The following is a 25,726-nucleotide window of genomic DNA, read 5'->3' as shown; positions in this document are numbered from 1 at the left end:
CTGGTTTAGCTGGTGCTAATGCTGGTTTGGTGCTGGTTTAGCTGGTGCTAATGCTGGTGCTGATGCTGGTTTGATGCTGGTTTAGCTGGTGTTCACTAGCAAACCAGCACCAAAACACAACATATGCTGGTCTTGCTGGTATGCTGTTTTTTTCAGCAGGGAAGACAAAACAGTTGTGACTTCTGCACTAAGGGTAATTAAACGTTATCCCCTTCATGTTCATCTTACATGTGACAAACTAAAACTAACATAGATTCAATGATTCTGTGAGCTGTAGTTTTGCAGAGTCAACTTCAAATACTTTAATTAAAACACACAGGATGTGAATTAGAAGTGTGAGAATGTCCAAGCAAAGTTGGAAATGTTTTGTTGGGGCCAGATCGATTTATTACGCAGGTCTGGATCAGTGATCTCTTTGTAATTGAGACTGAGCATTTTAATTATGAAGATCTTTGCACAAATAATAAAAGGATAACATGATATATTATATGACCCCCTTTAGCGTATACTGATTGTGTTTGAGATTATTCTCAAGTGTTCAGCACTGCTTGCTAGTTGTTTGACTTCATGCAGTGCCGCATGAACAGACAGGCGGATGACATCAAAGTACCGCGAGAGCATTTCGATAGCAGTCCACTTTGTCTGAATTCTCAAATCACTCTTGTTGGATTTTGTCGTCATCTGCTTCTCAGTTGTTGTGGAGCCACTGTTTAGATCAACGTAGCAGTCAAAAACAAGACATGGGAGGTCACATACAGGACTAAAATCAATGAGACCCAAAATACGGACATGCCGACTAATACGGGACAGTTGGAAACCTAGCTAGAGGGCCTTTCCTGCTTGAAGCCATCTGTTTACAGCCAAACGGTTGACCACTGTGTGTGTATATGTGTCCTGTCACAAAACTCTCACACAACGTTAGTATTGTGATTGAAGTGTGTAGGTCATGATGCACTTTGATAATGAAGCTAAAATATGAATATGAATTTGATTTGTGTTTACTTTGATTATGACTTTAGCCAAATAAGAGTAATTAAAAACCACTGTTTACATCTTAGTTTTGCAGTTGTTTTATTTGAATATTGTTGTGCATGTAAACATTGAAACCCACTTGTTTTAGCCACTGATGCTCCACATCAGAGCAGCACATCAAACTGCTAACTACACAACCAGAAGAAATGAACAGGAGATTTAGTGTCATTTGAGGTTATCAACATATAAACATGCTTTTCACACTGGAAAAGTTAACACCAGGTTATTCTAAACCCCGGGTTAACGGAATCCTGGGTTATCTGTTTCACGTTTCACACTGTTCATACTTAACCAGGGGTTAAGAGATAACCCTGGGTATTCATAATCTGAAGTTACACTTTGTGTATTCCTAAACCCTAGGTCAGGTGTCTAAAACCCTGCTCATACACCTGTCTGTAATTATCAAACAACCCTGAACACCTTCTGTTTCAGCTGTGTTCAATTTGGGTCAAAAGTTATTATATTATATTTTTTACTTGTTTAAAAAAGCTTTGTTGCATGTTTAATTTTTATTAGGTAATAAAAAAGACAGTCCAATAAGATATTGTAGGTGGAGCAGTAAATGTTCTCAAGAAACAGAGCTTTCATTAAGCTGTTTTGTTGTATGTATTAAATGTTTTTAAAAGTACATTCCATCAATTAATTTCCATGTGGATTTGTCAACATTTAGAGGAATCTCTCTGTAAATAGCAGTTGTTTTGGACAGTAGCACGAGGTGCTGTGCTGATCCCCTTGTCTGTAGCGTAACAGCAAAAACACTAAGCTGTGTTCATACAGCGCTGCGCAGATCGAACAAGATATGACATCACAGTACCGCGAGATCAAACTTTATCAATACGTGCTCGAATCGCTCACGCGATATTTCAACGTGACATCCTTTCGGCCTTCCTATCAACGACACTTTTACTACGCAAGTCAGCAGCAGTGGATTCGTTTCCCTGGAAATGCAGACACGTGATAATGACATCACCGCTGTTAGCACCAATTTCCCGCGAAGCAGACTACACGCGCTCATTATAGGAGGAAAGGTGAGTTCAGTCCTATGTATAATAACATATTTTTGCAAAATATGAAAGATAAGCAGGATTAACATATGATTTGTGAAATATTTTATCTTATTTGACGGTTTGTGGTCAAAAATATTATCTTCCTGAGTAGCCTATAATGATATTGGCATTGGTCAGTAAACAAACATTCGGTTTCAGAGTAACTTAACTTACTTTACTGATCTATTAATGTTGTCCATAAACGACTAAGTGCTTAGTAAAATTATGTGAAATAGCAGTAATAGATTGGGTAATTAGTAATTAATTCTTATTGTTTAATCTAAATTTCAATCATGCGATTTTCTTATCATGCACAGTGGCACGAATAGCCACAGATATCTTTAAAGATTTTAAGTTGTGTATGTATATCTAAGTTAACTACAGTTGTGTATGTATGTATGTATGTGTGTGTGTGTATATCTAAGCTATATGTATATTTACAAAAGTATACATGCATATACATAAGTTAGATACATATGTTATACCATTTGTTGGCTGTTTGGGTAAACAATTTTAGCAATCTTAATATTATGGTTGATTAATCGATTGATTAATTTAATTATTTTCAGTCATTGCATGTCACTGCAGTCGCCATGATGCTGGGTATACCAAGGCAGAAAAAACGAAAAAGACCTCAACAGGATGCTGAGCATCACATTACTTGCAAAACAGACAAGCCTGAGCTTTATGAGCAAGTTATCAGCAAATATAAAGGTAAGATAAATTCTGTAGTATAGACGGTTTTCTTTCATGTACGCAAATGTAAGTTGCAAAGCATAGTTTATTTGTATGTGCATACAGACTTTTGATGCATGCGCATTGCGACAAAATGCAACACATCGCCTGGGCTACCTACTTCAAAATCCGTCAGTGAATGCATGATGGAAATTGTGTCACGTGCACTCTACATGGACTCTTGTGATAGATCCTGCTGACTTAAAGGGGCAATGAATCTGTCGATTTTATTGTTTTACTACTGTTGTCTGATATCTACTGTTCAAGTGGTTTTTCCATTCAAAAACATCAAAGGCAATAAGTAATAGGTTAGTTTGTAACATGGATTAGTTGCTCTCTGGATAATGGTTCGTTTGAAGGGGGGGCCGCAGTGAAGACCTGGACGTAAACGCCCACTGCTATGATCCCCGTCATTACATGTGGGGAAATGTTTTAAAAACATTGATGTGTAAAAATAGCAGCCGAACACAAATATGTTTGAGCCACAAAAGATTCTGGGTGCTAAAGATGATACCCATAAATGACAATACGTATAGTAAAGTATAAACAAAACTATAAACTCAACGTGACTAAATTACCATAAACAACACAAGTAAGCACGCATCAGAATCTAAACCACGGCTGATAAGTCCTTATCACTAACTTTGTATATTTCTATTGTGCTTGTGAGGTTGCTCTTACATACACATAACGTTACATACCACAGTTATGATAAAAAAGCTTTGTTGAGTGTTGGACCTTACAAATGCGACTTGCCTAAATTACCGTATACAACACAGTAAGCAGGCATCAGAATCTAAATTAGGGCTGGTAAGTTCTTCCTTATCACTAACTTTGTATATTTCTATCGTTATATTACAGTCATATTGTTAAGTGTTGCACCTTTATTAATGGTTTAATTTTTTTAGTAAATTAAAACAGTAAAATATACGTGTTTAGACACTGATGTTACAACAGGACATATCAAGCGATCTTTTACTAAACAGTAGTGACGCGTAGTAACTTAAAGTAAAATGTATTACTCACTGTGTATACTGTTGTGTCATTCCTGCCAGATGCAATATTACTGGTGCTTTTAATCACAGTTTCTCTGCAAATCCAGCACTGACTCATGGCTTCTTTACAAATGAATCCGTGGTACACATAGTAAACAAACACTCCCCACCCGAGCTGGAACTTCTTCAAAAACAAACTTTAACCACGCATTCCTAATGTTATGTTCCAAGCCTCCGTTAAACAACGTCTGTGTTCTTCCCATAGACGGTTCTTCCACAACCGAACACTTTGTTGGGTACTTATAACAGATCACCACGTAAAAATAAAAGGAAACATGTTTTCAAAAGTCATTTTGGTTACATTTGGCAATCTTTAAAGACATGTTTACTAGGGGTGGCACGGTTCACAAAACCCTCGGTTCGGTTCGTATCACGGTTTAATGGCCACAGTTCTCGGTTCTGTACGGTTCTTGTTGTTATTTTTACTTTTAATTTTTAACACTCCAGAAATGTATTATCTTATTAATGTAGTAATTATCCATAATTTAGGATACATTATTAAAAAAGTTATATCATGTAATCATGCACAAACTGAATTTGACTTTAAGCACATTATTGGGACCCTCTCTTTTTTTGGCAAAAAAGGAGAATGTGTATATCCATCTTATGTGCCTTTTTAGCACACAAAGATAACTTGCATTTATCAAACTGCCAACTTCAGTGTAGCTTTAAGATTTATCACTGAGAGGCTGCTTAAATACTGCAGAGAGTATATGTGGACGAGAGAGAAACACAACGTTTACACCTGTAATATTTAAATCCGTCTCTTTTTTCCACCGTCTTCCTTTTCTCTCCCACTTGCCATTTCTACATGTAACATAACCTGCAGCACTCACTCTCCACAACAGTCAACTTTTCTTTCGCGAAAGGGAAACACGCCATCTGAGGCAAGGTCACATACAGGGCACGAGGCTATTGCGCATGCCATGAACCGTGCGACGCACACACGCTCCGAACTGAACGGTTCGGATTTTTTTCATGAACCGTGCCACCCCTAATGTTTACTGATTGTTGAGACACTGCATGGTTTGCTTTACCCCTGACCCACACATGTCACGCAAAGCTGTGGACAGGGCTACAAAAGTGGTCATTGTATAGTGGTTTGGGGAGGTGTTTCAATTCTACTCTGACATCATATTTCAGCACATTCCTGAATAGACCATTTTCCTGGCTTGGTGCAAAAAACTGTTATATTTCAATAGCCATACGTTTTCAAATTTGTGATGTTCATTTAAGTATGATGACCTCTTATATAACAAATTATCAAGGTAAAATGTATTGTTTTACTCCTTTTAATCCAGCCGACAACAACAAAATGAAAGATTCAACTAGGGCAATGTCCAAATTTGTTGGATACCACAGATAAAACTTCAGATCTAGTAATTTTTATTATTGTTTTTGGATAAGAGCTCATGAAAATAATAATTAACTTTAAAGGAACATCAGAACTTACTGGTATTTTTTTCTTTTTAGGACGTGGAGTTTTCACCACTGAAGCATTTTTTAGAGGTGATTTTGTCCTTGAATACAGAGGTGAACTTCTGACTTCAGAGGAGAGCCTTGATCGATCTGAACTCTACAATGACGTTGAGAACACATTCTTGTTTGATTTTCAGTGGCATGGCAAAAATTGGTGGTGAGTATAGAGTTGTCTTGAAGTAATAGGGCGGTTAAGGGTTAGTTCACCAAAACTCCTGTGGCCGGTTGCATAAAACTTTAAGACTAGTCTTTAAAGTTAGTCATGAATTTTTTTCTTCAAGACTGATCATAACTGTTTTAAGTATGTTACATAGAAAGGTAGATTGGTCTAATTTAAATCCAAATAATAAGACTGATTAGCCCTAACTAATTGCTAGTTAGTCAGAATAATTCTTAAGACGCAGTCTTAATGTCACGGCTATGTTTATGCAACCGGCCCCTGGGTCCTGGTGATCCTCGTCTCTGCACATTTGGTATGACACACTCAGTACCCAGCTGATGATTTTTATTGTGTGTAAAAAAGCAGAAACAAAGGGGCAGTTTACCATACAGGGTTTAGATTAATCCAGGACTAGGGCTTAGTAATATTAGGACATTTTACAAAAAAAATTTGCTGTGCATCTTGTGATAAAAACAGTGGCACTGATATGTTAAAGAGCACCTATTGTTTTTAAATGTCCTCTGGTGTTTAAGTGTGTATTTGTACATGTTAACAATATGCAAAAGTTACAAGCCCAAAAGTAAACCATGACGCGAGTTATCGTCTCCAACGTAAAGCTCTTTTCTTGGATTACAACAAACACACGGATTGTAGGCAAAAGGTTTACTTCCTGGGATTGGTGATGTAGACAAGACCGACATTATCATAATTCATCCTGCTTCGAACTCAACCTGTAAGTTAACTCCTGTAACTTCTGTTAGTAACTGAATCTTTCAATCATGGTAAGAAGTCTCACGTTTCCAGCTGACAGAGCTAATCAGACCAATCACAACATACAGATTAGCTGACCAATTAGGCACACAGCTTTTCAAATCAGTGCGTTTCAGGAAGAGAGTTAAATCTGGAAATACAAAAATAAACCTTATGTGGAAAATAATGTGTTTTTTAACCATAAACCACATGAACACATTATATTATACCAAATACACAAAATAATATTGTTTTTTTAGAAATGAAATAGGCGCTCTCTAAGATATCTCAGTGAAAGCTGTTTTCTGTTCAGACAATTCAAACTTGTATTCAAGTCTGCGAATAGACTTTAGCCCTGTTCAGGAATCTGCCCCAAAATTTGTAGAGCAGACCATATAACCAAACCCACTGATGTAAAATGCCTTAAAGCCCAAAAAACTCATTTTGATTTCATGTAGTTGTTAAGATATGTTTACAGAAGTTACTCTTACGAGGTACAGGCATAAAGGAAACAACTGCTGTACAAGATTACAAATCAGTCTCTTATGCTTGGTGGTATTTTTATGTATTTATAGCATGGATGCATCCAAGGAAGATGGGTCCTTGGGAAGACTTGTAAATGATGAGCACAGAAATCCTACATGCAAAATAAGAACTGTTGAAGTGAACAAAAAACCTCATCTGTGTCTTTTTGCTGTACGAGATATCCAACCAGGAGAAGAAATCACTTACAGTTATGGAGATTCAGATTGGCCTTGGCGAGCTAAGGTACTGTCAAGTATATCCTAAGAATCTTTAACAATATTTCATGATGACATTTTTCTCTTATGCTGATTTGATACCATATGATTGTGTTCTCATATTTCTCAAATCTTTCATTTAGGTATCATCAACAGAATCCAGTGATAAAAGCCCAGTCAGCAGTTTGGATTTGCAGAAATTGGTAAGTACACAAAACATCTATATTCGGGTTCTATACAGTCATGTGGGAAACTAGCAATTTGAGAGGTTTTTGACATATTGGACAAGCATTTAATCCTCTGTGAAACAATGCCACAACTTCTAAATCGTGCATTTTTTCAGTAAACGTATTCTTGTTTGTTTTTTTAAACAGAGGAATACTGACAGATTTAAAAAGTAGGTTCAGCTAAAGTTACTGTAGGACAGATGAACGTGTACCTTATATTACTGCATCTCACTGTCTTTTATACATCACAGTATAAAACAAAACCATACAAAAGCTTAGCAAATACAGTACAAAATTTACCCCCTAACTCTTCTTTTCTGACTTTCAGTTCCATCAGGCTCCTCCTGTTTCCTCATCTGCCCTGTATAAGGTGTACATCAATGAACCACATAAGCAAGTTGAGCCACAACAGTCAGGCAAAGCAAGTACATCAGAAAATAAAATGGTAACCATTCTATACATGCAGAAAGTATCTTAGGCCGTTTACTTCATCAGATAACTAGTTACACTATATGGACAAAAGTATTGGACGGCAACTTCTAGTGAACACATTTAACTACTCATTTCTGTGAGCACAAATCTTAATGCTACAGTATATAATGATATTTTCCAAAATTGTGTGTGTCTAATTTTATAGCAGCAGTTCGGGCAGAGCTCTTTTCTATTCAAACATGACAATGGCCCCACAATCGATTTTGTATTTTAAAGACATTCAAGTCTTTAATAAATCACAACAGTCGTTATGTAACAAAATGATGGTTTGCGCTGGCACAAGCTGTTAGTAAATCTGGCCCATAGACCCTTCTTACTTTATGTGCTATATCTTTTCTAACAGATTTATGGGTTTCCTTATTTAGTTTACTAAACTAAATTTATTTGGCTTGCTCTTAAAGGAATAGTCTACTCATTTTCAATATTAAACTATGTTATTACCTTAACTAAGAATTGTTGATACATCCCTCTATCATCTGTGTGCGTGCACGTAAGCGCTGGAGCGTGCTGCGACATTTCGTTCCATTCATTCAATGGTACCAATCAGAGATAAAGTTAGAAGTGAGCAAACACATCAACGTTTTTCCTGTTTAAAACGAGTAGTTATACGAGCAAGTTTGGTGGTACAAAATAAAACGTAGCGCTTTTCTAAGCGGATTTAAAAGAGGAACTATATTTTATGGCGTAATAGCACTTTTGGGAGTACTTCGACTCGCCTGAAAAGTCCGCTCCCCTTCTCACTCTCATAATGGGAGAGGGAGGGTGTTACTGCGCCGAGTCGAAGTACTCCCAAAAGTGCTATTACACCATAAAATATAGTTCCTCTTTTAAATCCGCTTAGAAAAGCGCTACGTTTTATTTTGTACCACCAAACTTGCTCGTATAACTACTCGTCTTAAATAGGAAAAACGTTGATGTGTTTGGTCACTTCTAACTTTATCTCTGATTGGTACCATTGAATGAATGGGGCTAAGCTAAATGCTATCAAAGTGTCGCAACGCGCTCCAGCGCTTACGTGCACGCACACAGATGATAGAGGGATGTATCAACAATTCTTAGTTAAGGTAATAACATAGTTTAATATTGAAAATGAGTAGACTATTCCTTTAATCTAAACCAGAGCACTTGAAATTAAGCAATATTTTATATTTACTTTTTGTTTTCTATATTTTTGATTGGTTTTGCCTAATGTCTTTGAGTGTCACAGCTTTTAACATTATGTACATTTTACTTTTATTTTAAGTTTAATACCTTTTCATATATCCTCAGAAACGCCGCCCCTCACACACGACCTGATAGAAACCATCAGGTATGTCAGGCACTGGAGGTAGAGGGCGTGTTTACCGAAAGCACTTGGGAAGCCAATGAGGAGACATCCAGATTGTAAAACCTAGCAAAGGTGTTCTGAGACGACCAGCCAGCTGCCAAGCATAAATCCTGAATAGATGCGCCTTTATACCAAGCCCATGACGATGCAATAGCTCTCGTAGAATGGGCTTTAATATCCAAAGGGCAACGCACTCCTTGGCTAGAGTATGCCAGTGAAATAGCATCAACCACCCAGTGCGACAGTCTTTGCTTGGAAACTGGGCGTCCTTTGGCGCTGCCTCCAAAACAAACAAACAGCTGGGCCGCTGTCCGGAACGGCGCCGAGCGATCAATATAAGCTTTTAGCGCTCTTACCGGGCAAAGCTCACTCTGTACGATCGCGTTAGTAGTCGCCGCGTCATCCGAGGAGAAGGCGGGGATAGAAATAATCTGCGCTCTAAATGGCGTGGATAGCGATTTAGGCACATAACCCGCTTTGGGTTTTAACGTGACATTACAGTCCCCTGGTCCAAATTGTAAGCATTCAGCGTTCACAGAGAGTGCATGCAGATCTCCTATGCGCTTAGCTGAAGCCAAAGCCGGCAGAAGCACAGTTTTTAGAGAGAGCTCCTTCAAACCTACCGTTAGAATAGGCTCAAACGGAGGAAGAGTTAGTGCTTTCAGGACCAAGGCCAGGTCCCAAGACGGTACGGTGGGTGGGCGAGAAGGTCTGAGGCGCCGTGCACCCCGTAAAAACTTCGCTATGAGCTCGTGTTTTCCCACCGAGCGCCCCCCAATCTCAGCATGAAAAGCTGCGATGGCAGCAACATATACTTTAAGGGTGGAGGGCATGCTTCCCGTATCCATTCTGTGCTGTAAAAAGGATAGAATAGCTGACACGGAGCAGTTCACCGGGTCAAACTCTTTTTCTTTACACCACGCCGTGAATACCGACCACTTAAGGGCATATAACCGTCTTGTAGCGGGGGCACGCGATTGCATCAGCGTATCGAGCACACTCTGCGGCAGAGCCGCGTCTGTTAGCGGTTCCCACACACCTTCCACGCGTGAAGTTTCCACTTCTCGGGGCTGGGGTGCCAGATTGATCCGTTCGCCTGAGAGAGCAGGTCTCGTCTCAACGGGATCGGCCACGGGGGAGCCGTTGACAGTTCCAACAGGTCGGGAAACCACGGCTGGTTCGGCCAGTACGGGGCGATTAGTGTCACTGATGCTCTTTCCTCTCTGATCTTGTGTAAAACTGACGGCAGCAGTTTTATGGGGGAAACGCATATTTGCTGGCTCTCGGCCACGGCAACGACAGCGATTCTCCGCCCAGAGGAGAGCTCGTCAACGAGAAGAACAGCGGGCAGTGTGTGTTTTCCTCGGACGCAAACAGATCCACTTCTGCTTTCCCGAACTGACTCCAGATCAGCTCGATAGATAGGGGGTTCAATCTCCATTCCCCTTGGGGAATGCCATTCCTCGACAGCATATCCGCTCAGCAGTTCATGCTGCCCGGTACATGCGTCGCTTTTATTGAAAGGAGATGACGATCCGCCCACAACAGTATCGTTTCTGCCTGTCTGAACAGCGGCCTGGAGCGCACTCCTCCCTGGCGATTTATGTATGAAACCACCGTAGTGTTGTCCGTCCGGACAAGAACATGATGGCCCCCGATCAGCGTCGCAAAGCTCTGCAGTGCTAAAAGGACGGCTTTGAGCTCTAGACGGTTTATATGCCATAACCGCTCCGTCTCCGACCAGGAGCCCGAAGCCGGGACGCCATCGCACAGGGCTCCCCAGCCCGTTAACGACGCGTCCGTCGTGACTACTTTCCGTCTCGTAACCAGCCCGAGTGGAGCACCCCCGCTGAACAGGTTGGGATCGAACCAGGGTCTCAGCGCTCGCATACATCCGTTCGTAACTGTAATGCGCGCTCGTCCCGATATCCACGCCCTGTTGGGCACTCTGGATCGTAACCACAGCTGTAACGGGCGCATATACAGCAGACCAAGTGGGCAAACCGGGGAGGCTGCCGCCATCAAGCCTAAAAGTCTCTGAAACCGTTTCAGTGGCACAGTGCATCCGTGGCTGAATATATTCAGAGCAGACGTCAGATCTCGTTTGCGCTCCTCTGATAAGAAAGCCTTCATTGAGACCGAGTCGAGACGTACGCCTAGAAACGCGATCTCCTGCGTTGGAGATAGAGCGCTCTTCTGCAAATTCACACGTAGACCGAGGCTGTCTAAATGCGAAAGTACTGCGTCTCTGTGGCTGATGAGCACCTCTCTGGATTGTGCTAAGATCAGCCAATCGTCCAGATAATTCAGGATGCGAATGCCGCTCGCTCTCAGCGGGGACAGCGCCGTGTCTATACATTTCGTGAATGTGCGCGGGGCGAGCGCTAGACCGAACGGGAGGACCGTGAACTGGTATGCAGCATCCTTGAATGCAAATCTCAGAAAGCGCCTGTGGTGCGGGGCGATCTGAATGTGAAAATAAGCATCCTTTAAGTCCACTGAAATAAACCAGTCCCCGGGCCGAATGTGGGCGAGGATCTGTTTCAGTGTAGTCATTTTGAAAGCACGTTTGTGTAGTGCTTTGTTTATTAGTCTCAAATCCAAGATCGGTCTGAGACCGCCGTCTTTTTTCGGGACGACAAAGTACCGGCTGTAAAAACCGCTCTCTCTCTCTTGCATCGGAACTGACTCTATTGCTCGTTTGGCGAGGAGATTGCAGTTTTCCTGATACAATATCGACTCGTCCTGAGCCCGGACCGTTGACGCTATCACGCCGTTGAAACGGGGAGGTCTGCGTCGAAACTGTAGAGAGTATCCTTTCTGAATAATGTTCAGCATCCATTCCGATATGTTGGGAATGGCACGCCATGCATCTAAGCGCAGTGATAGCGGTTGAATGACAGAATGATCGGACCGCTCGGTGCCGCCGAGCGTCTCGTGCGTGACGGGTAGCTCGGTTCTCGGGGGCTGCGCGTTGCTCGTCGGATCGCTGCTCGGGGGCGAGGGACCCAGCGGGACTAATGGAGACCTCTCCGCTCTGTGCCGCGTTTGTGTTACGGGCACAAGAGAGGACGGCCGGGGGGCGGCTGACACCGCGATAGACAACGGGCTTTTGTGCGGCTCGTTGAGACCGTGCATTAACCCTTCCCGTCCCCGCTTTCTCTGCGACCCCCGCGTCGCGGGGGGGTTCGAAAGCGGGGAGGGTGCGCTGTGCGTGTTTATATGAGGGTGGGATCTGCCCTGGGGCGAGCGACCCGAAACCGAAACCAGATGAGGAGGAAAACGCTCTTTTTGTGAAAAAGTAACATTTTTTATTGCATTTAACACAAAAACATTTAAAGAAACAGTCTCTGCGTCGCCCGCAACAGCCAGGGGGACGCTCGACGAGACTTTTGTTCTCTTGGCGGCGGGCTCGCCGCTCGGCGTTCTCTCTCTCACACCACTCACGTCAGGAACGCGGCTTTGCCCCGGACTGCGGTCCCCCTGGACCCGGTTTCTTTCGACGCTTCCTGGTGGATTCGTGCCAGGGGCTCTTATGACGCACCACCGGTTCAGGTCTCACTGTCGGGGGCGTCGCCGCGGGGGGTTGCGCTGCCGGCCGGCGTGGCGCAGACTCGGAGCGGTGTCTCAGCGGCGGCGGTCCGGCCGGCGCATGAGACATAGGGCGGCGAGGAAGAAAGTGACTCATAGCTTTAAAACTCTTCACCGCCTCTGAGAATCACTCCGTGATGGTGCCCACGGCGTCACCGAACAGGCCAGATGGGGAAACGGGAGCGTTAAGCAGCGTCTTCCTGTCGGCTTCCTTGAGATCCGTGAGATTTAACCACAGCTGGCGCTGCATCACCACCATGAAGCCCATGCTGCGTCCGATGGCTTGCGCCGACTTTTTGGTGGCTTTCAGCGCGAAATCCGTTGCCGCCCTCAGATCCCTGAAGGTATTCAGGTCCGTGCTGCCCTCGTCCAGCGCCTTTAGAGCCCTCGCCTGGAAAATCTGGAGGACTGCCATGGTGTGCAGTGAAGACAGAGCCTCTCCTGACGCGGCGTAGGCTTTATCAGCCAGGTGCGCCGTCGTGCGGCATGCTTTAGAGGGTAGTGAAGCCTCACCACCCAAGGAGGAGGACGACGGGCAGAGATGGGCCGCCACGGCTTCCTCGACGGGGGGGATGTGCAGGTATCCACGGGCTTCTGCCCCGTCCACTTTAGAAAATAGCTCAGACCCGCCGGCGCGAGCGCGGACGCCCTGGGGGGTCGCCCACGCTTTGGTGACCTCATCGTGCAGGTCTGGGAGGAAAGGGGCACTTTTCCTCGGAGCGGCGGCGCGGCGGCCCGAGTCAAAGTACCAAGAATCGAGTTTACTCCTTTGGGGTTCTTGTGGGGAACTCCACTCGATCTCTAGATCCTGCACGGCCTTAGAGAGAATGCGCACCAGCTCTTCGTGATAGGATGGGGGGTGGGCGTCAGCCTCTGACGCGGCAGGCGGAGATTGGTCCCAATCTCCGTCAGACGCCGTCAGCGACATCTCATCCTCCTCTGCGGGGACCCCAAAGGAGACAGACTCGGCAGCTCCGGGTTCAGGACGCAGGCTCTCGGCGACGAACTGAACCGGAGAGCGACGGGGAGGGGAAGCGCGGCGCTCCGGCACGCGCTCGGTCTCCGTCGGTGGCTGAGCCCCCACCAGCGGCACCTTGGCGGCAGTGGGAGGCTGCAGCGAGGAGCTTTCGAGAGCGATGTTGAGCCGAGTCCTGAGCACCCTCATTGGAAGCTCATCACAATGAGGGCACTCAGACCCAACCAACGCCGTCTCTGCGTGGAGAAGCCCCAGACATACAATACACACTTTGTGCGAATCGGGCGGGTCGATAGGACCTCCGCACCGAGAGCACATTCGCGACATCTGGATCGCTAAGAGGGACGTCCGTCTTATCCGCGTACTCAACAGATGTCTTCGTTGCAGGGTAAAACTTGCTCGTGAAGGAGAAAATACTGAAGATATTCGCTCAAGACGGCCGCCACTACAGTAAGAAGGCCACGCCTCCTCCGCCGCCCCGAGCGCCATTGGCCAGCGCGAGCCTCAACTGCACTGGCGCTGTGCAACAAGGCTTCAGGGCAATCGTGACCGAAGGATCAATCCCACAGCGCCAGCCAACCGACGCAACGTCGAGAGAACGTTCTCGACAGGGAACTCAAAGATTGCCATGAGCGCTTTAACAGAGCACAAATTAAAACGAAAAAAAAAACTGCCATAGAGCCATCACAAGAATATTTCATGGTGAGTAATATTTGGATATGATCATCACATTACTTAATTAGCACCTCAGTCAATTAAGACTTTATTATTTAAAGTGTTAATAGTCGTTGAACAGTTTCCATGCTGCTTTTATTTTTAACTTTTTTTCAATTATACTTTTAAAGTTACAGACAGTATTATAGCATACACATTTAATGCACCGTCTTAGGCACCCTGTGCAATGTCTACCTCTGTAAAAGCCTTATTGCCCTCATACCCTTCTCCTTCTCCTGTGCAGCCCTCATCACCTGTGATGACCACATCATCTTTCTCTGCACTTGTGCAGCCCTCATCACCTGTGAAGACCACATCATCGTCCTCTGCACTTGTGCAGCCCTCATCATCTGTGATGACCACATCATCGTCCTCTGCACTTGTGCAGCCCTCATCACCTGTGAAGACCACATCATCGTCCTCTTCTCCTGTGCAGCCCTCATCACCTGTGATGACCACATCATCTTCCTCTGCACTTGTGCAGCCCTCATCATCTGTGATGACCACATCATCGTCCTCTTCTCCTGTGCATCCCTCTACACCCTTGCCCTGTGCTGCTTCCACCCCTGTGATTTCCTCATCACAGGTGTCTGAGACACTATCTTTAATGGAGGTGGGTAATTGAGATTAGTAAGAACTGTTTAATGTGAATTCACAGACCTAATATTATTATCATCTATGTCATGGTGCAAAAAGATTTTATGATACAGTTGTATTGTACAGAGTTTCTGTTTGTGATTATCAAACCGTGCCAAGTGTGCCATCTACTAAGGCCTTATTTGCTAAGCTACAGTTTGAAATATATCTAGTTGAAATAACTGTTTTTTGCTCTTAAGTGTTTTATTTTTTAAATTATTATTATTTACATTTAATTATTATATACAATTTTATGTACATTAGTTTTGTTTGTTCTTTTTTCAGATGCACTCATTAAGGCAATCAAGAAAAAGACAGGTTTGTAATTAACCATGCACTTTATATGCTTAAATGAGTTCCTCTTGTTGAAAATCAGCTGGATTCTGGCAGTTGTCTATCCCATTAAGCAAGTTTTTAAACATTTAGTTAAAGAAATAATTTTGCATGATTTAAGCAAGTGTAACATTTTTCTCATTTAGTATTCTGGGAGTGCCTACAGTGATTCAGATGTTACGGACTACAGTGATGTTGACTACATACCCCAGTTCAGCTCAGATGAATCAGATGGAAGTGCTTCTGGACAAAGCAAGGCTGAAAGGAGTTCAGATGGATCAAACAATAAGTCTGAATGTAGTGATCCTAGACCCAACAAACGTTTAAGACATACTAAATCACCCCTTTCAAAAAGGAAAGCTGAAGAGGCAGGTAGTTCATTTGCCAAATGTATGACAGCAGTGTCATCAAAAAGGATGAAATGCCAAACTGAAGAGACCGAAACCTCATCTGACAAAAAGACTTTGGTTCAGTCAATGCCATCACCACAAAAAAAGAGCAGGTCATATAACAAAAAACAGTATTGCCTTTATTGCTCTAAGCCATATGCAAAAATGGCAAGACACCTTGAGTTTGTACATCGCAATGAAGTAGAGGTTGCAAAGGCTGTAGCTTTCCCAAAACGTTCCAAAGAACGAAGAGTCCAGTTAAACCTTCTTAGAAAAAAGGGCAACTTTGCTCACAACACAGATGTGGTGAGAAAAGGGGAAGGTGAGATGATTGCCTGCTACCGTCCAAAAAAGTGCAAAAACCCCAAAGAATTTATCCACTGTATTCACTGTCAAGGCCTTTACAACAAGCTCAGCCTATGGAAACACATTAAAAACTGTCCACTTAAACCGAAGGATTATGATGCTCAGGGCAGAAAAAGAGTAAGATCTCTTTGTGCCCTAAAAACACCTGTTGGCTTAGAGGTGAGTAAAGGTTTCAAGAAAGTACTTTCCCTGATGAACTATGACGAAGTTTCAAGGGTGATTCATAGTGACAGATGCATCATGCAACTGGGAGAGCACATGTTTAACAGGATGGGATCTGATGTGACCAAACATGACTACATCCGACAGAAAATGAGAGAAGTTGGCAGACTTCTTCTTGAAGCAAGAAGGATAACCCCACTGAAAACAATGGAGGACTTCATGATACCAGCAAACTTCAAACATGTCATATCAGCTGTGAAAGTTGTGTCTGGCTTTGACGAAGAGAAGAACTCTTACCGCATTCCCTCTTTAGCCCTCAAACTTGGACATTCTTTAAAAAAGATCTGTAGCATTGTTGAAAGTAATGCGATGATGTATGGAGACCATGAGCGTGCTGAGTGTGCTCGAGACTTCAGAAAAGTACACCAAGCAAGGTGGAATGAATACATTTCTGCTGGTGCTATAACTACATTGAAGGAAGCCAAGTGGAATGCACCACAGATCATTCCTTTCACTCAGGATGTCAAAGTCCTGCACGCACATCTAGAAAAGAAACGGGATAAATTCCTTAATAAACTTAAAAACTGCCCCTCTGCAGACAGCTATGCTGCTTTGGCCAAAGTCACTCTCTCCCAAGTTATCCTGTTCAATAGACGAAGAGAAGGTGAGGTGTCACGGATGCTTTTGTCAGCTTTTCAAAGCCGGGATTCTTCTGAGCTGCATGAAGACATAGCCATCTGTCTTTCTGAGTTCGAGAGGAAGCTGTGTAAACACTTTACCAGAGTAGAGATCCGTGGTAAGCGAGGGAGAAAGGTCCCTGTCCTCCTCAAACCTTCATTGGTTTCTGCCATGAAGCTGCTTGTTGAAACACGTGAGGCTTGTGGTGTCCCAAATGAGAATCCTTTTATGTTTGCCAGATCTGGTGCAATGTCTGCCTACAGAGGAGGAGAGTGCATAAGTAAAGCTGCTCGTGAATGTGGCATTAAGAATCCTGAAGCTCTTTCCTCAACCAGGCTCAGGAAACACATAGCTACCATGTCAAAGATTCTCAACCTTGATGAAAATGAAGCAGATCAACTGGCTGATTTTCTCGGTCACGATATAAGGATCCACAGACAGTATTACCGGTTACCAGAGGGGACATTGCAGCTGGCAAAAATGAGTAAGGTCTTAATGGCAATGGAGAAAGGAACACTGTCCAGCTTTAAAGGAAAGAGACTTGATGACATTGAAATCGACCCAAATGGTATGTATGAAATTAGATTTTTGTGCGCGTCTGTGCTTTACATATTTGCAAATCTGTATCTTTCATCATCTTTTGCAAAAAATACATTGATACACAGATTCCTTTTATTGTTATAGAGCAACTTGAGGCCGAAGGTGATTCAATGTCAAGTGATGAAGAGGATTGTAGTGACCTGCCTCAGACAACATCACCAGTACCAGCAGAGACTGATCAACCATCTGCTTCCCAGAAAGATCAAGGTAAAAAAAATCTTTAAACTACACAAACAGCAAGAAATGGCAAACCCTGAATTACTAAATACAATACCTATAGGCAACAGTAGCAAGACAGGAGCTTTTCAAAATTTGAGTTTGTTGTACAGTCAGTTTGAAGAAATAGATAAACATATATTATGTGATTTGTCATTTATTCACTAAGGCTGCGTTTACATTTTGCATTAACATGCGATCTCGGTGATCCGTTCACGCAGATCCGATCATTCGTATATCAGGACACGGCGCGTTTACATTTGTCACATAAATGTGGCTTCTGTATCTGGATGTGTGACCTGATCCCGTGCGGGGAGACGCGCGCTGGGTGGATAGCTGTCAATCAAAATGGGTACAGCTGTCCTTAGCCACATGATTTAGGGTTTTCGCGCTAACCGCAATCCCGTATTGTACAGTGCTACTGAGAAGCCAACAGCAGAGAATAACTAGCAACCCCAACAACTGTGATGTTCACATTTTAAGCGTTATATTTTTTAGCTTTAAAAGCCTTCTCTTTAAAAGCCTTTATAGCGTCCGCACCGCGGATGAATATCCTGTTTTTACCTAAACTTGACTTTCACCCGCATGCTTTAAATCAACAACAAAATCCGCGTGAAACATGACCGACTCCACTGTTTTATTCTGCCTTAATAACGGGCTTTTGGCTCTGCCTGAACTTATATGTATATTTATATTTTAACCATAAACTGTTGTTAGTTATGGTTCCTGGTAATTTTAATATGATTTAATTAAAAGAGCTAACAATTTCCTAAATTTCCTGTTCATAGTGCGTAAGAAGTAATGTAATTTACAAACACATATAAGTAACCTTGCATAAAACCAACACTGAATAAATGTATTTGGTTAATGTTGTTATGGTTTGTACGTGTTTTAAAGTAACTTAAAATGTGTTAAATGAGACAGAAACAGCCGATTGACCAGAAAGAAGCGCAACATTCACGTTGATATGTCGCCATGGAAACTCAAACATTATAACGATCCTGAATTCTGCCATTAAATATTAAATCTCTCTATGAATAGGAACATAACATATGCCTGAATAACTTAAATACAGTCAGCAGTGTTAAAATGCTTTTGAATATCGATTTATTAAGATACTTTTAAGCGTAGCTTCCATTGCTCCACAAATATGAATGTATGCGTCTCTCACCTGCGCTCCATGACCTAACGACAGCTGTGAGAGGAGATGATAGTGGGCGGGTTTTTTTGTGACGTTGACCTGTAAATGCAGATACGATGGCTGGATTGCGTTTACATTACACTGAGATCCGATCACAATGCGTCCTCGACTACCTCTGCATCAGGACACACAGATCGGATAACATTCAGATCACAGACGCGTTTACACTTGTCTTTTCAATGTGTATGTGGACAACATCCGGATACAGGTTGCATGTTAATGCCAAGTGTAAACGCAACCGCCTTCTGCCTACACTGTTATGTGAAAAACCTGCAATGAAATTCACATACACAGTATGATTTTTATTTACATTGTTATATTTAAATGCATCAATGCAGAATACTTAATTATAAAAAGGATTTTACTATACACCTGTAATATGGTAAATTGGGTATATACAGTCTTGTTCAAAATAATAGCAGTACAATGTGACTAACCAGAATAATCAAGGTTTTTAGTATATTTTTTATTGCTACGTGGCAAACAAGTTACCAGTAGGTTCAGTAGATTCTCAGAATACAAACAAGACCCAGCATTCATGATATGCACACTCTTAAGGCTGTGCAATTGGGGTATTAGTTGAAAGGGGTGTGTTCAAAAAAATAGCAGTGTCTACCTTTGACTGTACAAATTCAAAACTATTTTGTACAAACATTTTTTTTTCTGTGATTTAGCAATCCTGTGAATCACTAAACTAATATTTAGTTGTATGACCACAGTTTTTAAAAACTGCTTGACATCTGTGTGGCATGGAGTCAACCAACTTGTGGCACCTCTCAGCTGTTATTCCACTCCATGATTCTTTAACAACATTCCACAATTCATTCACATTTCTTGGTTTTGCTTCAGAAACAGCATTTTTGATATCACCCCACAAGTTCTCAATTGGATTAAGGTCTGGAGATTGGGCTGGCCACTCCATAACATTAATTTTGTTGGTTTGGAACCAAGACTCTGCCCGTTTACTAGTGTGTTTTGGGTCATTGTCTTGTTGAAACAACTATTTCAAGGGGATGTCCTCTTCAGCATAGGGCAACATGACCTCTTCAAGTATTTTAACATATGCAAACTGATCCATGATCCCTGGTATGCGATAAATAGGCCCAACACCATAGTAGGACAAACATGCCCATATGATGCTCCATGCTTCACTGTCTTCACTGTGTACTGTGGCTTGAATTCAGAGTTTGGGGGTCGTCTCACAAACTGCCTGTGGCCCTTGGACCCAAAAAGAACAATTTTACTCTCATCAGTCCACAAAATGTTCCTCCATTTCTCTTTAGGCCAGTTGATGTGTTCTTTGGCAAATTGTAACCTCTTCTGCACATGCCTTTTTTTTAATAGAGGAACTTTGCGGGGGATTCTTGAAAATAGATTAGCTTCACACAGACGTCTTCTAACTGTCACAGTACTTACAGGTAACTCCAGACTGTCTTTGATCATCCTGGAGGTGATCATTGGCTGAGCCTTTGCCATTCTGGTTATTCTTCTATCCATTTTGATGGTTGTCTTCCGTTTTCTTCCACGTCTCTCTGGTTTTGCTCTCCATTTTAAGGCATTGAAGATCATTTTAGCTGAACAGCCTATAATTTTTTGCACCTCTTTATAGGTTTTTCCCTCTCCAATCAACTTTTTAATCAAAGTACGCTGTTCTTCTGAACAGTGTCTTGAACGAACCATTTTCTCAGCTTTCAAATGCATGTTCAACAAGTCTTGGCTTCATCCTTAAATAGGGGCCACCTGATTCACACCTGTTTCTTCACAAAATTGATGACCTCCGTCATTGAATGCCACACTGCTATTTTTTTGAACACACCCCTTTCAACTAATTCAACTACTTGCCCAATTGCACAGCCCCAAGAGCGCGCACACCATGAATGCCGGGTCTCATCTGCCCTCCGAGAATCCACTGAACCCACTGGCAACTTGCCTGCCACGCAGCAACAAAAAAATACACTAAAAACCTTGATTACTCTGGTTAGTCACATTGCACTGCTATTATTTTGAACAAGACTGTACAAGTCTTAAAAACAGTAATATGTGCCCCGTCACGGAAACCAGTGACACAAGTCGGCAGAACAACTTTTGAGCTAATGATAGAAAAGCATTTTTATATTTTTTGCAGAATCTGTTGAGATCACGAAGTAGCCTCTACATGTTTGATATAGCAGTATTTGTATATTTAAAAGGGTACATTTTGAGGTTGATATCTGCTTTTTTTACGCAGTTTCTAGAATGCAGTAGGTGGTGTCGTCGTCTGTGTGCATTTACATACTGGATAAGCCAGCTTTTGTTTCTTTTGTTTCTTTTGTTATTGCCCCTGCCCTCAGCGTGGCTACTTAACCTCTTGAGAAGGAGCCCCACTGTAGCTCAAACCAACCTATGTTCACTAAAATGGTTGTTTTTACCAAAAATACTCACAGTTAGGAGTCGTCTTCGTTTCATAGCTATTCGAGCTATTCAAGAAATCTTACGGAGTAGTCTAATTTCGACTCGCTTTTGCAGTACTTTGACGTCATCCGCCTGTCAGTTCTTGCAGCGCCACATGAAGTCGAACACACAAAAAAAATCACACAATGATTGTTGAATTCGTTATGTAATTGGCTACGTATTTTGTCTATCAATATTTGCCATGAAGTCATTGGCTGATGGAGGAACGATCGAGCGAGTACAGTGATATAAAGTGTTACGACGTAAATGGTCATCAGATTATATATTATAATCTATTACCAGACTTTCATTCGAAATCTGATGTAAACAATAGACTATATATTTCTATATTTCATGGCATTTGTGGACAAAAATGGTCATTGGATGATTCACACGTCTGAAACAGACTGGATGCGACTTGTGATAAACACAAAAAGTCCTGTTTATTTTTTGTCTGTTTTCATCCAGACTTCTTTCACAAAAAACTACATATGATGATAGAGCATCTGTATCTCAAAACGGCTTTACAGGGTGTATGGCTTAGCTTAATGAGATGTAAATGAGCCCTATTGTCACTCCCAGCAGAACAGAGGTGAAAATGATCCAAACTTTAAAAGGCTATATCTCCGCTTTGAGGTCTTTTGAGTTCCTACATTCAAATGGCAACAACTTCTCCAAATATGATCAGATTCCCATGTGTTACACACCGCTGGAAAGCTTAGATACTACACATTAAGAATCTGCCCCAGACTTGTGTCTCTACTTTCCGTGTTCGGTCACATATCTAAAAATTACAATGTTGGCGTTTTGGTGAAATATCAATTTCTTTTTAGTAGTGCTGCAACGACGCGTCGACGTCATCGATTACGTCGACTACGAAAATACGTCGACATGCGTAAAATGCGTCGACGCGTCACGCTGTTTACATTCATCTCGCGTAAAGTTTATCATGAAAGGTTAGCAGTGTTTTCCCACATACACTGGTTCTCTATGTGCTTGTGCGCGAGCTCTCTCTCTCCTATGCCCGCGCATGTCTTCTGTAGTAACTCTGTGTAATGGCAATTTTTTAAATTTGTGCCGAATTGTCTGCGATGTCGCGTTTATAAATCAAAATTTTAGTAACTTAGTAGTTAAAGTAACAGCTGGTTGAATTAAACACAAGGTTATTGGGTCATGTTTTGTCACTATTTTAATAGTCTTTGGGGTGGTTTCCTGGACAGAGATTAGTTTAAGCCAGGACTAGACCTTCGTTTAATTAGGAAATATAATTAGTTTAAACAAACATGCCTTACTAAAAACATTACTTGTGTGCATTTTGAGGCCAAACTAAAGGCACTGATGTATTTAAAGATATGTCAGTGGAAGATGTTTTCAGTTTGGACAGCTCTTATATTTATTTAGTCTAGGACTAGTCTAATCCGTGTCTGGAAAAACGGCTCTATATGTCTGACAACAGAACAGATAATATGTGAAAATAGCATTCAGTTGTGTTAAAATACAATAAAACAACCAATGACTGTCAGATCAGACAGAGAGTAGAAAACAGATTATCCAACAGATTAAATAGCTAATCAAAAAAAGAACACTTTATTAATAAAAAAAAATTGTTAGAGTAGTCGACTAATCGGAAAAATAATCGCTAGATTAGTCGACAGAAGAAATAGTCGTTAGTTGCAGCTCTACTTTTTAGTGATCTGGCTCCCAACTGCATGAATATTGCTTTTCAAGCTACTTTGTTTGAACTTGAAATGTCAAAGTTCAATATCTATGTAGATGTTCCTCTGTGTGGCCAGGTTATGTTTCCTCATGTCATATTCTCTAGGGGCTAGGCTTCATTTATATGGGTTTAATATTTAAATTACTATAGTTTTCATTCGCCACATTTATCAACACCCATTCATTTGTGTGATGGAATTGGCCACATGAAAGTTTAATGAATCACACATGAGTGGTGTTGTAAGATTGTGTTTGCGCATGGATCTGCGCTTGTTTCTACATTTGATTGATAAATAAATCCCATTGACTTTAGTTGTAATAAGGATATGATTTTTCACTTTATAGGTTCATCAATACCTCCAAAAAGAAAATGGGAAGAAGTTGAGGTAAAAGCTGTTGAAAAACACCTGATGAAGTTCATCAAGACATGCAAAGTTCCTGGTAAGCAAGACTGCGAGAGATGCATTCAAGCAGAGCCAGAAGCCTTGAAGAAACGTACTTGGACTGGTGTGAAAAATTATGTGAGAAACAGGATCACCACTTTAAAAAAACAGGGTGGATTATAGGGGAGCAAATAAAAAACACGTTTCTTTTTACTGTAAAAAAACAGAGCATGGTGAGGAAAAGTTGCCATGTTACAAAAACATAAAATAATGAATGCCTTTTCTAGAATAACTTTTTAACATGTTTAGGGCTGCAAAATGATGAATTATGACTAATCGTTTGCAGAATAAAAGTTTTTTTTTACATCATATGTGTGTATACTGTGTATAATAATTATCTATATATAAATACACACACATGCATGTTTATATGTAATTTATAATATATAAACACTTAAAATATAAATAGATTTTGTTTCTTCAAATTATACATTCATGTGTGTGTATGAGCTACATAATTATTATACACAGTACACACATATATGATGTAAACAAAAGCTTTTCTTCTGCAAACGATTCATCATTTTGTATGTTTGTAATATATAATAGGTTCCTTTCAGACAAACTATATTTATAGTTTACACATCATGCTCTGTTTTTTTAAAAATGAGTGAAAATAGTAAGGAAGAGTAAAGGTGTATGAAGAGGGAGAATTTGTTTGAGTACAGGAGGAAACAGAATATTAATGAGGTAAGCAAGACAGGAGAAGAGAGAGGATTGAATGTAATGGTTAGACGATAATTTCTGTAAAAAGCTGAGGAAAGCAAAAAGAACAAGCTGAACTGACAAATTTCTAATTTTCATTCTTTGTTTACATGCATGTTTACATGTTGTTATATGTTTACATGTTGCTATTGTTTTCTGTCACCATATTCTGTTCTATATGCACTTTTAAAATATGTCAGTATTGTTTATTTCCTTTAATTGTAATTACAATTGTTCAATGTAGACAGAAGTTAATTGAGTGAACTGAAAGTAAAGAGATAAAAGGAGAAGCAAAGATAAAAGAGAAGAGGGAGGAGCAAAAGGAAAGTGAAGTGGGAGGAGCAAGGTAGAAGGCAAGAAAGTAAAGGTGAAGAAAAGAGTGAAAGAGTTCATATCAGTTTCATTGATTATACTGTCCTATATTTTATACTGACACTTTTATTGGCAAACTAAAATGCACTTAACTTTTAAGTAACTGTGTTTATGGTTAAGTGCTGTTACTGGTATTGCCTAAAACTTCTGACATTTATAGCATGCATTTGCATGGTAAATAAATGGTTTGGAAGTCATTTTTCCTTGTTTTCTTGTAGTCCTCAAAGTGACTTAAAATCTGAGTTTGTGTATGACCAGAGACCCTGAAGTGACCTAAAATCTGAGTTTGTGTATCAACCAAAGTCCTCAAAGTGACTTAAAATCTGAGTTTGTGTATCAACCAAAGTCCTCAAAGTGACTTAAAATCTGAGTTTGTGTATCAACCAAACTCACCAAAATGACATAAAATCTGACTTTGTGTATCAACCAAAGTCCTCAAAGTGACTTAAAATCTAAGTTTGTGTATCAACCAAAGTCCCCAAAGTGACTTAAAATCTGACTTTGTGTATCAACCAAAGTCCTCAAAGTGACTTAAAATCTGAGTTTGTGTATCAACCAAAGTCCCCAAAGTGACTTAAAATCTGACTTTGTGTATCAACCAAAGTCCTCAAAGTGACTTAAAATCTGAGTTTGTGTATCAACCAAAGTCCCCAAAGTAACTTAAAATCTGACTTTGTGTATTAACCAAAGTCCCCAAAGTGACTTAAAATCTGACTTTGTGTATCATCCAAAGTCCCCAAAGTGACTTAAAATCTGAGTTTGTGTATCAACCAAAGTCCCCAAAGTAACTTAAAATCTGACTTTGTGTATCAACCAAAGTCCCCAAAGTGACTTAAAATCTGACTTTGTGTATCAACCAAAGTCCCCAAAGTGACTTAAAATCTGACTTTGTGTATCAACCAAAGTCCTCAAAGTGACTTAAAATCTGAGTTTGTGTATCAACCAAAGTCCCCAAAGTAACTTAAAATCTGACTTTGTGTATTAACCAAAGTCCCCAAAGTAACTTAAAATCTGAGTTTGTGTATCAACCAAAGTCCCCAAAGTAACTTAAAATCTGACTTTGTGTATCAACCAAAGTCCCCAAAGTGACTTAAAATCTGACTTTGTGTATCAACCAAAGTCCCCAAAGTGACTTAAAATCTGACTTTGTGTATC

The 25,726-nt window shown here is 41.2% G+C and overlaps 2 protein-coding genes and 1 long non-coding RNA gene across 4 annotated transcripts in view; all 3 read left to right on the top strand.

Moving 5' to 3' along the window:
• LOC129449190 (uncharacterized) overlaps positions 1–25,726 on the top strand; it is a 68,197-nt gene that overhangs the window by 27,744 nt on the left and 14,727 nt on the right. The gene's annotated exons all lie outside the window — the stretch shown is intronic.
• Positions 1,372–7,702, top strand: LOC141367324 (uncharacterized). Its single transcript, XM_073872676.1, has 6 exons — positions 1,372–2,060; positions 2,648–2,792; positions 5,342–5,504; positions 6,833–7,025; positions 7,141–7,200; positions 7,553–7,702. Exons 1-6 carry the CDS (start codon positions 1,977–1,979, stop codon positions 7,700–7,702), a joined length of 795 nt encoding a protein of 264 aa, XP_073728777.1. The 5' UTR covers positions 1,372–1,976.
• On the top strand, positions 14,471–24,768 carry LOC141367240 (uncharacterized). 2 transcript variants are annotated; one of them, XM_073872066.1, is made up of 5 exons: positions 14,473–14,937; positions 15,246–15,278; positions 15,440–17,456; positions 17,573–17,695; positions 23,397–24,768. In XM_073872066.1, exons 1-5 carry the CDS (start codon positions 14,512–14,514, stop codon positions 23,615–23,617), a joined length of 2,820 nt encoding a protein of 939 aa, XP_073728167.1. In that variant the 5' UTR covers positions 14,473–14,511; the 3' UTR covers positions 23,618–24,768. The 2 variants fall into 2 exon arrangements, with proteins under 2 accessions (XP_073728168.1, XP_073728167.1); XM_073872067.1 differs by lacking the exon at positions 15,246–15,278 and having other exon boundaries at positions 14,471–14,937.

This window comes from Misgurnus anguillicaudatus, chromosome 10 (genome assembly GCF_027580225.2).
Source record: "Misgurnus anguillicaudatus chromosome 10, ASM2758022v2, whole genome shotgun sequence".
In the NCBI taxonomy this organism is placed as follows: Eukaryota; Metazoa; Chordata; class Actinopteri; order Cypriniformes; family Cobitidae; genus Misgurnus; species Misgurnus anguillicaudatus.
The sequence above is the reverse complement of the archived record's forward strand: the minus strand, read 5'-3'. Positions and strand labels throughout refer to the sequence as shown.